This window comes from Anoplolepis gracilipes, chromosome 3 (genome assembly GCF_047496725.1).
Source record: "Anoplolepis gracilipes chromosome 3, ASM4749672v1, whole genome shotgun sequence".
Taxonomy (NCBI): Eukaryota; Metazoa; Arthropoda; class Insecta; order Hymenoptera; family Formicidae; genus Anoplolepis; species Anoplolepis gracilipes.
This window is the reverse complement of record NC_132972.1, coordinates 2,194,573-2,207,202: the sequence shown is the minus strand read 5'-3', so window position 1 is coordinate 2,207,202 and position 12,630 is coordinate 2,194,573. Positions and strand designations below refer to the sequence as shown.

At 31.8% G+C, this 12,630-nt stretch overlaps 1 protein-coding gene across 4 annotated transcripts in view; it reads right to left on the bottom strand.

Moving 5' to 3' along the window:
* Nucleotides 1-330: 330 nt before the first annotated feature.
* Nucleotides 331-12,630, bottom strand: part of LOC140664210 (somatostatin receptor type 2) — a 69,832-nt gene continuing 57,532 nt past the window's right edge. For 3 of the 4 annotated variants that reach the window (XM_072889109.1, XM_072889106.1, XM_072889107.1), the window contains exon 2: nt 331-3,914. In XM_072889109.1, the coding sequence (XP_072745210.1) occupies nt 2,264-3,535 (1,272 nt within the window). In that variant the 5' untranslated portion in view covers nt 3,536-3,914 and the 3' untranslated portion in view covers nt 331-2,263. Of the gene's footprint in view, nt 3,915-4,381; nt 4,487-8,478; nt 9,265-12,630 lie in introns of those variants that run through there. The other variant, XM_072889108.1, reaches the window with a different exon arrangement.

Genomic DNA, 12,630 nt, shown 5'->3' with positions numbered 1-12,630 from the left:
CATTATTTTCGTAGAAAAAAAAATCTGTAGCGTGTGTAAACACAATTCTTAATTTATTTTTTTTATGTTTTATATCATATAAATGTCTATTTTTAACAACATTTTTTATGAATTAAATGATTATTATTAATTGATTTAATTAAAGTAACAATTCTTAATAAGTCTTAATTGAGCATCAATAAACTTTCATTAGAAAGATTTATAAATTTGAAAGTATGTAGATGCGAGAAGGTTATAAAAATGATATAAATTCTGGTATCAAAATTACATATATAAATATTAATGATAGTATAATTATAAATGATAAAGCTAATTTGATTTATAGGCTAATTAAAAGAAAATCACATTTTGCCAATAAATTCAGGCAATCGTAAAAATTGACGAATAATATTTAACTGATATTAATGATAAATAATACAATTTAAATTATTTGCAGCGTTAAATTTGATAAATTTGAAACATCAACAATGCCCGTACAAGTTTGCTCAATAAATATTCCAGTGTTGATTCGTTTAAAATATTTGACAATTTTTAGCGGATATTATCTGAATGTTCGACGAAATCATCCACGTACTCTTTGACATAAATTTTGACAGAATGCTATTTTTCGAAGTACAACATATGATTGTGGTCATTCATCGTGAATTGCTCAGTATAAAGAATTTTATCTCTTACAATTCTGTTCCATGAGCGCAGATGAGTCAATACATGAAGAAAGAACAATAATAATTCTGTGAAAAAAGAAAACACGGCTTACATAAAATATATCACTTGTATTGTGATTACAGCAATATTGTGGTACTGATCTTAGTGTTCCCTTTGTTACGTGAAAAGAAAATAATGGAAAAGTATTAAACGAGAAAATGGGAAGAGAAGTGATGAGATGCTCAGAGAATCTCAAGAGAGTAATGTCATTTTTCTTCCGGAAGGGGAATATATCGGGAAGATTGTTAGGCCTCGTAACACACTGAATCAAGCAGGCTTTTATTCTTTGAAAATCTACTTGCGGTTTTGTCTTGAATTCTGTAATTGTTCGCCTCTCTTTATGACGTGTTGCTTTATGCGTAACGAATATCAATATTTAATTTTGGCACGGCGAACTAATAAAATAGCCCATTGTTTATCTTGGCAAAGATTTATCAGTTATTTGTCACTAAACCTGCGTTAATTATTATTATAAACGCCAATAGTTTACGTGATCCTGAATCGTGCTTTAATAAATATTCTTTTTTACCTACCTACACAATTATAGTTACACAACTATACTTTACTGCTACTTGAAACATTACACACGCATATTTGTTGTCGCTTTGAAAAGTGGATAAATCGTCATAAAATCTGACAGAAATATTTTTCATAAGAATTCATAGATCAATATCCGGCGGATATAACCGCAACTCTTTCGGCTTTCTCAGTTTTTTTGTGTTTTCGGATATTCGTCATGACAAAGTCATCGATCATGAGCTTTTATATTATATTCGGTTCAACGAATTAGATTGTTTACTAGATAAAGAAGAGAGTTTATCGCGTCTATTGTGAAAGAATTTATTTCGACTAGGTGATCGTTGCATTTAGAATTGAGCGCAGTGTCTTCGGGTTTTAAGATAATCTTCGTATTTTATACATATATGTATATATATATTATTATATACTTAAAGATTCGCGGGTAATATTATAATATATAAATATCGTGACGAATAACAGTCAGGTACAACGATTTGTATGTTGCATTTAGAGAAATGATTTTTACGAAAAAATATTTAAGATCAAAGCCCTTCAGCTTCGCAGATTCTAAAATATGTCTCGCGCATTGATTCAAATATAAATTCTTCTAGACTATAACAGCAATGACTTTCAAATTATTCGGTTAATTGTTGAAACAGATAGCACCAAGAATTCAATATGCGAAGCGCAGCTTCTTCGTATTTCTCTCTATTCATTTTCTTACGATTACGTCGGCATTCGACACGATGAGTTTCCACGATTGTCGTGCGATTTAATAGAAGAAATTCGGGTCACACTGCTAGTAGTACTGTGAAATCACTCATAGACGTCACATAGATCACTGACAAGCTGACACATCTTTCGTAATTTTCTATCATTGCACTTAATCCCGACTCTCAGCCTTCGTGAAGAGCGCAATAAATACAAATATCGTCACTGCAATCAGGATCCAGCAAACGGATAAGTCGGTATATCATTTCCAACGGACAATGGAGAACTCTCGTTCCGGAAACGCAGTGGTTCCGGTCAGGAAAGAGCTTTAAACCTGCGTCAATAAAGTTAATTGTGCACCGTTCTTAATTAGATCCTTATCCCTCTGTGCTAGGTCTCTCGGCTCGCTGCTAACTGTGATATTCGATCGTGACGTCATGGTCACCGTAGTGGTGGAGGTTTTGCTGATGAGCAAACCTCTCTCCGCCTCCTCATCCTCGAGTTCTATCCTGGACTGTCCGGAGGTAATCATTCGGTTAGACTGAAGTCTGTCGACGTTAGCCTTGTTCCTTTTCGGGAACACGCTGTTCTCGATGTGCAGCGCCGCGTTAACATCTTTGCCGGCTGCACAGGTACACGCCTTCAGGAAGCTCTTCTTGAAGTTGTCGCTCAGAAAAGCGTACAGAATCGGATTCATCGCGCTGTTGCTGTAGCTGAGAAAACCAGCTAGCAGGAAACTGGTAATGGTGATGCTGGTCTGACATTGCTTCGGCGGGGTGTATATCAGTGCCACTTGGGTGACCCAGTAGGGTAACCAGCAGCATACGTACACAGTGATCACTGTTAGCACCAGCTTGGTGACCTTTCGATGCGATCGTTTCTTCTCCTTCGATTTGTTTTTCGGTCCTACTGTGCGCAATTTTTTGATCACGAGGAAATAAAAAATCAATATGAGAACCAGAGGAACGGCGAAGCCTAGGATGAGAGTGTAAAGGGTGAAAGAGGTCTGGCCGCCGCGGTCGTTGGGCCAATAAATATTGCAACTGACAACACCTTCCGGAGATTCCATGGCGTTCGCGTAAAGAAATACCGGGACCATAAATAGAGCGCTGGTAGCCCAGGCGGTAAGCGAGACTACTCTAGAGATGAACGGCGTGCGCATCTTCGGGGATGATATCGGGTGGCAAACGGCGATGTAACGATCGGCGCTCATAATGAACAGGAAAATGCTGCTGGTGAACTGATTGATGCTTGTTGTGGTCATGTATGCTTTACACATGATCTTACCGAAGATCCAGCTACGTAAACTGATCGTCGTCACTAGAAATGGTATACCTATCAGGAAGCACTCGTCCGCGATCGCCAAATTTACGATGTACATGTTCGTCACGGTTTGCATCTTCGAGAAGCGCAGGACGACATAAATGACCAAAGTATTGCCGAGGAGTCCGACGATGCAGACGATAGAGTAGAGTATCTGGTTGACCAGAGCGATAATTGGCAATTCAGCCTCGCAATTCTGGCCTATATCGTTGTGCGTTAAGTTGTAAGTTGAATTTTGAACGTAATCCATCATATCTATCGTTGTATTCATCATCATTGATTTCCGGACGTTAAAACGTTATTGAGAAGAGAGCGAAAAAAGAATAGAAAAACACCTGGCTGCACACCTTGTTCTCAAACAATTTTTGCGCCGATCCTTATTACATAATGTAATTAATCGTAGCAGAACTTTATTTTATCTTAGATGGGATTACAGATATCTTCTTGGTATTCTGTCAAGAAATAATGGCGGAGATATCGACATAACTAAAGTTTGTTTTGTTGACGAGGATAACGTACGTGACATTGATGTCATTCTGTCAATCATTTGCCGCGCACGACCTCAGATTATTATCCAAGCTTGCCGGATAACAGCTTCAAGACGAACTTTTTTTTGTTTGCTTTATCAGATTGTACTTTGCTTTTGACAGCAGAATCTGAAACAGAAATAGAAAAAAAAAATTAATAAAAATATACTACACGATAATATATCTATAATAAATTAATAAATTACGGAAACAAAAAGTTATTTAATATTATTGCGTTCGCTTTTTAATTATATTTGCAAGAAAACATTCATTTTCTTAACAATTACGCAATATAATTACAACGAAAAGTGTAATTATACTATCATTATACTTGCGGTTTAACATAATTTATTGTCAGCAATTGGAAAGGAGTGAATACAGACGTATTCAGAATACCATTTCATTCTACGTGAGACGCAATGAAATTACTATAGGGGCAATACAGCAATAATGCTGGCGGCGACATAATAATTTTACTAGTTCCGATTCCCAGGGAAATCTTGCTTGTGCAAGTTGCTCGCGCATTCTGACAATAGTTCAGAGAATTTTGTCGACGGTTTGAGAGTGATAGACAGAGAGTGCAGGCGAGAGAATACCTTTGTACCGAATCGTGTTGACCCGTGAAAGCTCTTACTGCAACTCGAAAGCTACCGCTGCAGGCTCTACAACGTTTTGGCAAACCACGCAGGTTTCTCGTAACACTACACAAGTAGAAAGCACGGCACTTGATAGGTCGGGCAAACGATTTTCGAGCTATGAAACTCGGATTTTCACAGAGATAAAAAAAGAGAAATAAGAGCTATTTCAATTGTAAAACAGTATGGTAATACTTGTAACATGACGACTTTTCTGTTTATAGGGTAAACTCGGGTAAGATGGCCATAGTTTTTTAAAATGCAAAAAACATACTTTTATTTTTGTTATTTTTTAATAATGTTTGGCAAATTATCTTCACTGAAGCTTTAATTACGTAATATTATCGAAATTAAAAGGAAAATGTTTAATAGAAATTTTATATTATCAAAATAGTACAACATAAGCATTGGCCATCTTATCCAGCTTTTAAGGAAAAGATGACCATAATATTTATAAAAAAATAGTGAAAACGAAAATAAAAATTATAGGTCATATATAACAATTTACATATCTTTATAATACGTCTAACGTCAATTACGATAGCTTAACTGTAATTTATTCCGTATAGCCATCATGCTCATAGTTTACCCTATGGTAATAATTATAAGCGTTTGTCCGCACAGAAAAAAAGCAAGTGTCAAATCAAAACTTATATACTCATATAAACACGTTCATTGTTTCATATTCATATATACACAATAATTTATAATCTTCTTGAAAGAATTAAAAAATCTTAAATTTTAACAATATTATAATTTTATTTCAATACTACGATTGTCATTTCAAGAATAAAATAATTATTTTAACTCTAAGAAAATTATAATCTTCGATTTGAACAAGTGTTATTTTCTATTCAACATTTTTTCCTCTCCATTCAAGAAAATTATTCTCTAATAACAAGGATATATTTTTCTTGGTTGAACTATATAAAATGTCTTCATTCAAGCAAATTTCCTTTGTTTAACGCAATATAATTTCATTTCAAGGTTTACATTTTGAAACTAAAGATATTGTCAAAATAAGAATATTCTTTTTTTCTGTGCACAAAAAGAACTAATACATGCTAAAAATGTTAACGTTTGTAGCATCATATGAAAAATATCTGAAACACGTTTTTAAAGAAATTAATAATCTATCGAAAAACTATATTTGATGAAGATATTGAATTTATGATAACGTTTAGCTGCTGGCAAAGCTCTTTACGTGAAAATTTATGACAGTTATCCTCGCCAATTTACTTAAGGAAAGAAGAACAAGACTTTAAATCGTTCCTGATGGCTTTTTCTCGTTCTCTCTCTTTTTTTAAAGTAACTATCGAATAAAATGAAAGTTTTCTACACCATGCAAACAGCTTGTAAAGTAAATAGGACATTTTATCTTCAAAATGGAGCATTGATTATCTACGGAATGACAATTGGGAGAATTCATGACGCGAATTATTCGCTGCGGACATAAATCTAAACCACTCTCCTCGAAAGACGATAGGGTACGTTTATGAGTCAACAAAACTTTCAACATCTAGGTTACCATCGACAGTATCGACTCATCGCAAACGTTGTTTGGAATATATTGCATGTTATCTTTCGCATTTTACTTATGTTACGATATCGCGATCTAACTGTGCTAGGAATATCGGACATACAAAGTACAAAGTAATGTTTGTATATTTTATTTGTTATAGATCGAAAGCAAATTGTCTACGTTTTCATACGATAGAATGAATGCGAGAAAAGGATTACTCAGATATCCCGAAACAAAACTCGTTGAATTATTATAAGAAATGCAGATCTTTTCGTGCAACTTCATTTATTGACTCATACTGATACAATGGAAATTGAGCGGGACAACTTTTTAATTTAAATCTTCAATTAAAGTTTCCAAGATTTCTTTAATTGCAACTCTCATCCTATTCTTTTCATAGTAGAAAAAGTTACGTATCTTTAATCGAGAATGGAGTGATACTAATTATTTTTTCTTTAGATCTCAAGCTGAAAATAAACGCATTCAAGCATTATCTAAATCATTTTGATAGATCACGTACCAATTATATATAATTTAAAAAAAAAAAAATATATAAATAGCTTTTGATAAAATAATATTTTACATTTTACATATAATTATATTCAAATAGAGAAAGAGGGAGAGAGAGAATTGCTATTAATTTTTATATAGATAAGATATAGAATGTATATAGAATATATATACATAATATACATTTATTAATTCAATTAATTTTTTAATACTGCATTTTTATTTCACATTTTCTTCTACCAAGAGTGTGAATTTAAGCGTCGACCATTTTCCATAAGATAGCCGAATGTTTAATAATATTCGACCACAATCATTCTATTCGAATTAGTTTATATAACTTTAAGGCGTATACTATTTATTTATTTTGCAATTTGCTGCTATTTTTAATTAGTTATTTATCGTACAATAGAGTCGTAGATGCGAGATATGGATTCATAAAAGCTGCAAATTGCTTTTAGCCGGTGCTCTCGCTTTCGTGCCTCGGCGACCTATCAGGCGACCGGTATTACGCCTATTAAAATGCACTCGAACGGTGGTCGGAAAGTGTAAAATTAAAAGGGATCCTTCGATAATAACGCGCACTGATGTCACCCAGATGTAGCCGAGCAGATTTTAACGACGCGCGAACGCGTTGCTCAAGCATCCCGAATGTTTACTCAATTTCAGTCGTTAGGCTTAGTAAATATATTTCAAAGCTTTCTTGCGGAAAGAGTTTCAGAGAAGGGACGAGAAAAAAATGTAGTAGAGAAGAGAAATAATACATAGGTCGACAAAAAGGTACCGCGATGTAATAAGAGAGAGTAAGGGAGGAAAACAATGGTGAAAGAAATTAATTATCTCCTACTTAAATATGGTGGACACTAAAAGGAAAAACTAGATCGAACAAACGCTCATGCCTCTTTCGTTAATTCTTAGGTACACACTTCTCGAAGTAATCAAGTAGATAGACTACTTTCAGTGGGATAAATTTTCTTGCTGCAATTATATATATATATATATGTTATATATTATATATATATATATATAATATATATAGTGATAAACAAAGGCCGTATTATATAATACAAGGCATGTGCATTGAATAGCGAGGACTTTTAAATGAAAAATAATGCAAAAGGGTGAAAATATTAAGAAAAACAGACATATATGTGTGTATAGCTGTACAATATTTACATAATTAGACTCTATTAATTAATGTACAATTATAATATAATATTCAAATATATATATTTGCGTCGCAAGTTATTTTCTAACATCTATTGAAGAATTTAATAAATTTTTGCATTATATTATACATATAATATAATTTTGCATTATATCTGTAAGCGATTGTGTACAATATTTACATAATTAGCCTGTATGAATTAACAAAAATATAATTATAATATAATATTCAAATATATATATTTGCGTCGCAAGTTATTTTCTAATGTCTATTGAGGAATTTAATAAATTTTTGCATTATATTATATAATATAATTTTGGATTATATCTATAAATGATTATGTATTAAATCGAGCATTTAATTATCATATATGTTTGTTTTAATACGCTGCATAATATGAAACTCTCCATATTGATAAACAACCAAGATACGTTGATAAACAATCAATATTGACATGCAAATAATTAAGGTAATATATAACATAATCATGTTAATATCGGTTATTTATCAGCGTATTATAAAGGTTTTTACGCAGTATCAAAACAGGTATATATGTATTAATAATAATTAATTACCCAATTTAATATATCATCACTTACATTAGTCTTGTTCAGAAATTATGAGTATTTGGCGCAAAATATAATTGGTGAATTAATGAAATCCGGGCTATTCAAATGCTCTCTATTGTATGGCGAGTAATACTACCATTTTCATATTCGCAATTTAAGCAAAAATTTCATATTTAATACGTAAAAAAATTACATTTGCATGCAATTGGTAAATATTTACGCGTGGCACAATTTTCATGAAATTATGCAAAAGAGTTTATTTATTTTAAATAATGGATATACGATAATGCACCTCGCTTACGCAAATTCATTCGAGACACGTCGCTCAATGAGTCGTCGACAGCGCAAACAATCAAGCCGTCAGCGTCGCATCTGTCTGGATAAGATCTGGACGTAAACGAATAAAGCAAAATTAATGATTCTTCCTTACATACAATCGAATAAATTTACGCTCTGTATAACTAAGAGAAACAAATGGTGGATATTTAAAACAATGGTAGATATTTAAAATACACAAATGTGACAGACACTTCGTTATATGCGAATAATATAAGATAATAACACGCGATATTTTTACAGGGAATTTTTATTTAATCCAATCAATCAAATTTCTTTCTCTTTAAAAATAATATGAGGACAAACATTCTTTTTTTTTCACACTACATTCTGTTTCAGCGTCGTAGCTATTGCGGAGGTTTCTGTTTAGGATACTTTGTAAAGTAGCAGAGAACACACGCCTTTACCCTGTCATCACGTCTATGTTTATGCTACAGAGAAGATTGGATCGTACGAAGGTTTTGGGATCGTGCACATGTCAAAGCCGTTAGGAAGCTATAAAGTAACCAAAATAAACTGCGTATTTCTGTTTAATTGCGGACGAAAACTTATGAGCACTATCAAAAAATCAAACTGGTTTAACAAACATTTATTTCCCCTCGTTGTTTACTATACTTTTAACACATTTATATATACATATATATCACATTCTACTAGGTACATATTATACTATATGTTTCCCAAAGTGTTTAAACATTTTTTATTTTTAGGTAGATTTGTCTTTCTCCCTCTCTTTCTCTCTTTGTCTGTACACACCTCAATGTTTTTTTTATAATAATTATTATAAATATTACAATTGTAAAATAGACTCATAAAATATAGCATTGATATATTACTTTGCTTTTCTAAAAAACTAGTAATAAAAAAATAATATTTTTGTTCAACAAAAATAAAATTTTATTATGTGCTAACTTTATCTTAATTATACAGTTTTGAGTTTTTTAATCAATTTTTTGTTTCCCGCGTATAAATTATAAAGTCTTTTCAAAAATGTTAAAAAAGAGAAGATGGAGATAGAGAGAGAAAGCAAAAAATTTATAATAATTTGTTTCTCTCACATTTTCTCCTCTTAACAATTTTACAAGATATAAAATTAGATAAGAGATTTGTCATTCTGTAAATGTGGAATTTTTATAAAGCAATATGAGATTTTTGCATCTTGCTCGTCTGATTAGATTATTCGTAGTAAATTGATGTTGCCAGGTAATTATGCCAAAATGTGAATTCTTTGTGCAAACAAAGAGAGGACGTCTACTTTGAGCTTATTAAATTCCAACATACCGTTGGGTCACTTATTTCCCAAGCTTTTATATTTTCTGCGTTGTATTATCCTTCCCTTTAAACATTCGCTTTAGTCTCTTTGTTTTAGCTGTCCAGTTTCTTGAAATGTATGTAGTTGTATGTCGTCTCTTTGTATTGTGAATTTGCCGCGAAGAATTCTAGAAGCGATTTAATTAATTCCAACTACCTCAGTGCAAGGGATAAAATGAATTGGGACGAGCTATGGGTAGACAACGAGAAAATAAATGTAAGAGGTAATAAAAAGAAATCTTCTTATAAATTTTGCAGCGTGACTATCGGTGCAATTTAGCCTTTTAAATTAGTTATTTGACAAAGCAGGATTATAATACAAAATGTAAAAGAAAAGTAGCACAAAAATAAGATTTTGAATAACCACAGACAGAGATGTATAATATTTAATTAAAATTTTAATAAACAGATATATTTATCAAATGTTCCCTTTAGTTTATGATTAATCGTGCATTTTTGCTAAATTTCCGCTAAGAAATTGTTTCAAAGCTTCTTTTCTTCATAAATAAATAAGTGTCGTCTCTTTTCACGCAGATATTTTTTATATATGTGAGGGATATAAATCTATATTCTTTTATACATTTACGGGTCGTAACACGTGACATGTCAACGAGTGGCACTTCGTGATGGGAGCAACGGAAAAGTCGGAGCAAGCTGATGATTAATGGAACGATGGAAATTCGATTTCAGGCACGTCTAAGGGTAGATTTATGCCTGTGTTTGCGATGTTATTACGCAAGCTTTATCCGCGTTGGTTTATCTTCTGCTCAAGATTTTAAGAAAATAAAAAACTTGGTTGCCAAGATTCTTTTCTCTTGAAAAAATCTCACTGCTTTTTTGTTTCAAAATTGTTTTATAAATTTTTGTTAGATTTACATTAAACAAAGTAATATTATTATGTACATTTTATATAAACATTTTCAGAAAAAAAATACCTCTCTTTCTTTCTCTCTTTCTTGTCCTTTCTCTCTTTATTTGAATAGATCATGGTGAATAAATAGACAACGTCAAATAGTTAACGTGTATTTGACATGTATCGTATCTCCAGCTTATGCTCAATGGAGAATTCAAATTACGTCCAATATATGGTATACGTACAGCCAATATTCAAGAGAATATGTTTCAGAGATAAAAGCATCGTTAGCTATTGTTCTAAAACCAAAATTTCCCTATTGAATCATAAAAAAATTTTTGAGAAAAGTGTGAGAAAGAGATGGATAAAAGATAAATAATATTTTTGTATTAAAATATTTTGTTAATGCAGATAGATTTCTAGATGTCTCAATTAAAATTTATCGTATTTATTGTATCTGTTAGAATATTGTATATAATATTGGTTAATGATACGATCTAAATTATTTGAATTTCAACTAGTGTAAAATAAAATTGTCTATTCGCGTGATATTCTTACGAATTACTGATTGTGAATTAAAGAATCATTACGCAATAAGGACAAGACAGTGGAGTACGTCGCTTGTTTTCAACAATTTCCGACTCACCCTTCTCCTTTAGAGAGGAAAGTTTTTAAAATACCTTTGCGAATTTCTCAGGGTGAACCATAAATAGGGGCGAGCAACTATCTTGTCAGACTTCCTGGTGAGAATTAATACTGCAAGTTTCAAGGGAAGAATACAAAGAAATTCATAAACGTTAATCTAAAGGATTTCTGAAAACTTTTGGACATTTAATGTTAAAAGCATTTCTATTAAAAATATGTGGAGTATTCTTATGCAAAAGTGTGGCTAATATCGTTGAAATTCATTTAAACGAATTCGTTTCTTGTATAGTCAGGACTTATACAAAAGTGATCTGGGTGAAAAAAATCATTTTTTTATTTTTTACACTCAAAAAAATGATCTTGCAACTTGAACAAAAATTTTCCAAGTGAAAAAAAATTAACTGAAACAGATAAATTATTAGCAAATACTGTGATACTGCATATATTTTGCACTTAATCGATTTAAATGACAGAGACAGAATTTATATCTGTACTATTAGTGTAATTTAGACAATTTAGAAAATTTGTCTGTGATGCCTATCTTTAAGGTTTATAATTGTCAAGGACAATATATTTGCAATTATCATTTGGCAATGGGATCTAAATTTTCTAGAGGTATTGCTAGAATATTGCTGCTATAAATTCTATACGTGACAAACAATATTCTAACAGATACAAAACGATAAATTTTAATTGAGACATCTAGAAATCTATCTGCATTAACAAAATATTTTAATACAAAAATATTATTTATCTTTTATCCATCTCTTTCTCACATTTTTCTCAAAAATTTTTTTCACTACTCTTTTATAATATTACTGTACATTTAAATTTTTTAGACGGACATATGAGAAACATTCACATGCAAACGTACACATTTTGAAGTCTTATATTTATGTTTATGGCATCATAATGCCAGTATCTAACCGCGAGGTAGATTTTCAAAAGAGATAATTTTCTATAGGGAAACTTAGTTGGGAGTATCTAGCAGTTTTCGAAATTGATCTTACCCTTGGGACGCATGCAAACGTTTGAATCTTGCTTTAAGTTTCAGTTACGTATGTAATACGGCTACCTATTGTCATCGTAATACCATTCTCTTTTTAATAAGACAAAAAAACGTGAATAGAAAAAAAAAGTATCGTGTCATTGAAAACTTGTAATGTGTTCACGTTCGTTCATTCGATGTCATTATCGAGATAAAATGAATTAAGGAAATGATACATTTTACGAAATAACGTAATCGTGAAGAGTATCCTTTCTGATTGCGTAAGCTCAATTAAATAACAATCATTCGTC